The following is a 1,568-nucleotide window of genomic DNA, read 5'->3' as shown; positions in this document are numbered from 1 at the left end:
TGCTATAGCAAATGGACCACCATGTCCATGGTACCATACTTACTTCAAAAATAAAAAAACAGTTATTTAATTAAGGCCTCACCCATGTGATGAATCTTACATCGATTTAACATGAAAAAAATATTGATTGGAAACTTTGACATTCAAAATTTGAAGTCAAATTATCTAACTTTCAGCATTCAATACTTTCTCAAATTAATTCTTATTTATCGCCTTTTTGAAATTTTGAATATAGCGTTAACACTAAATTGCGTTTACACAAGTTTCCGTTTGAACAAAGAAAAAACAATTTGGTTATAGTTTAGTTAAATTTAGGATAAAAATGATCGTAGATTTATTTTGCAGGACGTTGTTAATAATAATACTGATGATACTGAAATTAGCATCACTACAAATAAATACATTAAAAAATCTACTGCTACAGAAAGGCCAACGTTATGTCCTTTTTGTTTTCATGATGTTGTTACTCACTTTCCGAGACATCTCTTCAGACATCACAAAGAACATAAAGATGTTCAATTACTACAGAGTCTAAAACCTGGCAGTTCAGAGCGTTTGTCTTTAGTTGCTCTTCTGCGTAAACAAGGCTATTTTCACCTAAACGTCGAAAAGAATATACTAAATCCAGTCCGATCTTCCAAAGACCGTAATGCTGATTACGCCATATGCTCATTCTGTTTAGGGCACTATTCGAAAAAACTTTTATATAAGCATGTAAAAACCTGCAAAAATAAACCAATTGATACCAAAAATGCCGGTAAAGGTTGTCTGTCAGTCTCAAACTTTTATGGCCAGCATATCTCCAAAAATCAAAATTTTTTGAGAACAGCTTGTATAAAGGAAGAAGTATTTAGTAAAATGAGAGCTGATAATATAAGCCAAGTAGCTAAAAATGATGCATTGATTTGCTGGTATGGTGAAAGCCTTCTGGTAAGGCATAAAAGACAGCAGATAGCGAATCTCATTTCCAATCAAGTCAGAGAAATGGGACGAATGCTCATTACTCTAAGAACAACGAATGAAAATGTTACTTCTTTCTTTGATGTGCTTAGACCAGAAATGTTTGGTAGCCTTTTATCTGCAGCTCGAATCATCAGTGGATATAACAAAAAAGAAAAAAGTTTTAGAGCACCTTCTTTAGCATTACATATGGGAACAAACTTAAAATTAATGTGCAATGTAGCATTTAAAATAGTTATTGAAAAACGAGTGCTCCCTGGAGTAACTTGGGATAACAGAGATAAAARKAAATGCGAGATCAAAGATTTAAAAAAATTAATTGAAAGCCACTGGTGTAACGAAATTTCATGCYTGGCATTAAAAACACTGAAGGARAGACAGTGGGAAAAAACTGGACAATTACCTTTAACAAGCGATATACTTTTGTTTCAAAATTACATTAATGACCTCGCTGACMAGGCATATRAAAATTTAAAAAACAAGTTAGATGTACAGAGTTATAAAGTTTTMACTGAGTGTGTACTTACTCAAAGTATTATCTTCAATAGAAAAAGGGTAGGAGATGTGCAGTTTCTTAAAATTAATTGTTATGCAAGAGAAAATCAGAG

At 32.3% G+C, this 1,568-nt stretch overlaps 1 protein-coding gene across 1 annotated transcript; it reads left to right on the top strand.

The window, feature by feature from the left end:
- Positions 1-799: 799 nt before the first annotated feature.
- Positions 800-1,568, top strand: LOC125502561 (the record flags this gene model as incomplete). The annotated part of the gene is given in 1 exon segment (XM_048661076.1): positions 800-1,568. A coding segment is annotated over 1 exon segment (710 nt), but the record flags the coding sequence as incomplete, so codon positions are not given.

Source organism: Dendroctonus ponderosae, unplaced genomic scaffold, assembly GCF_020466585.1.
Source record: "Dendroctonus ponderosae isolate FM_Combo_2020 unplaced genomic scaffold, Dpon_F_20191213v2 Dpon_F_20191213_1, whole genome shotgun sequence".
NCBI classification, from domain to species: Eukaryota; Metazoa; Arthropoda; class Insecta; order Coleoptera; family Curculionidae; genus Dendroctonus; species Dendroctonus ponderosae.
This window is presented reverse-complemented; position numbering and strand designations above follow the sequence as displayed.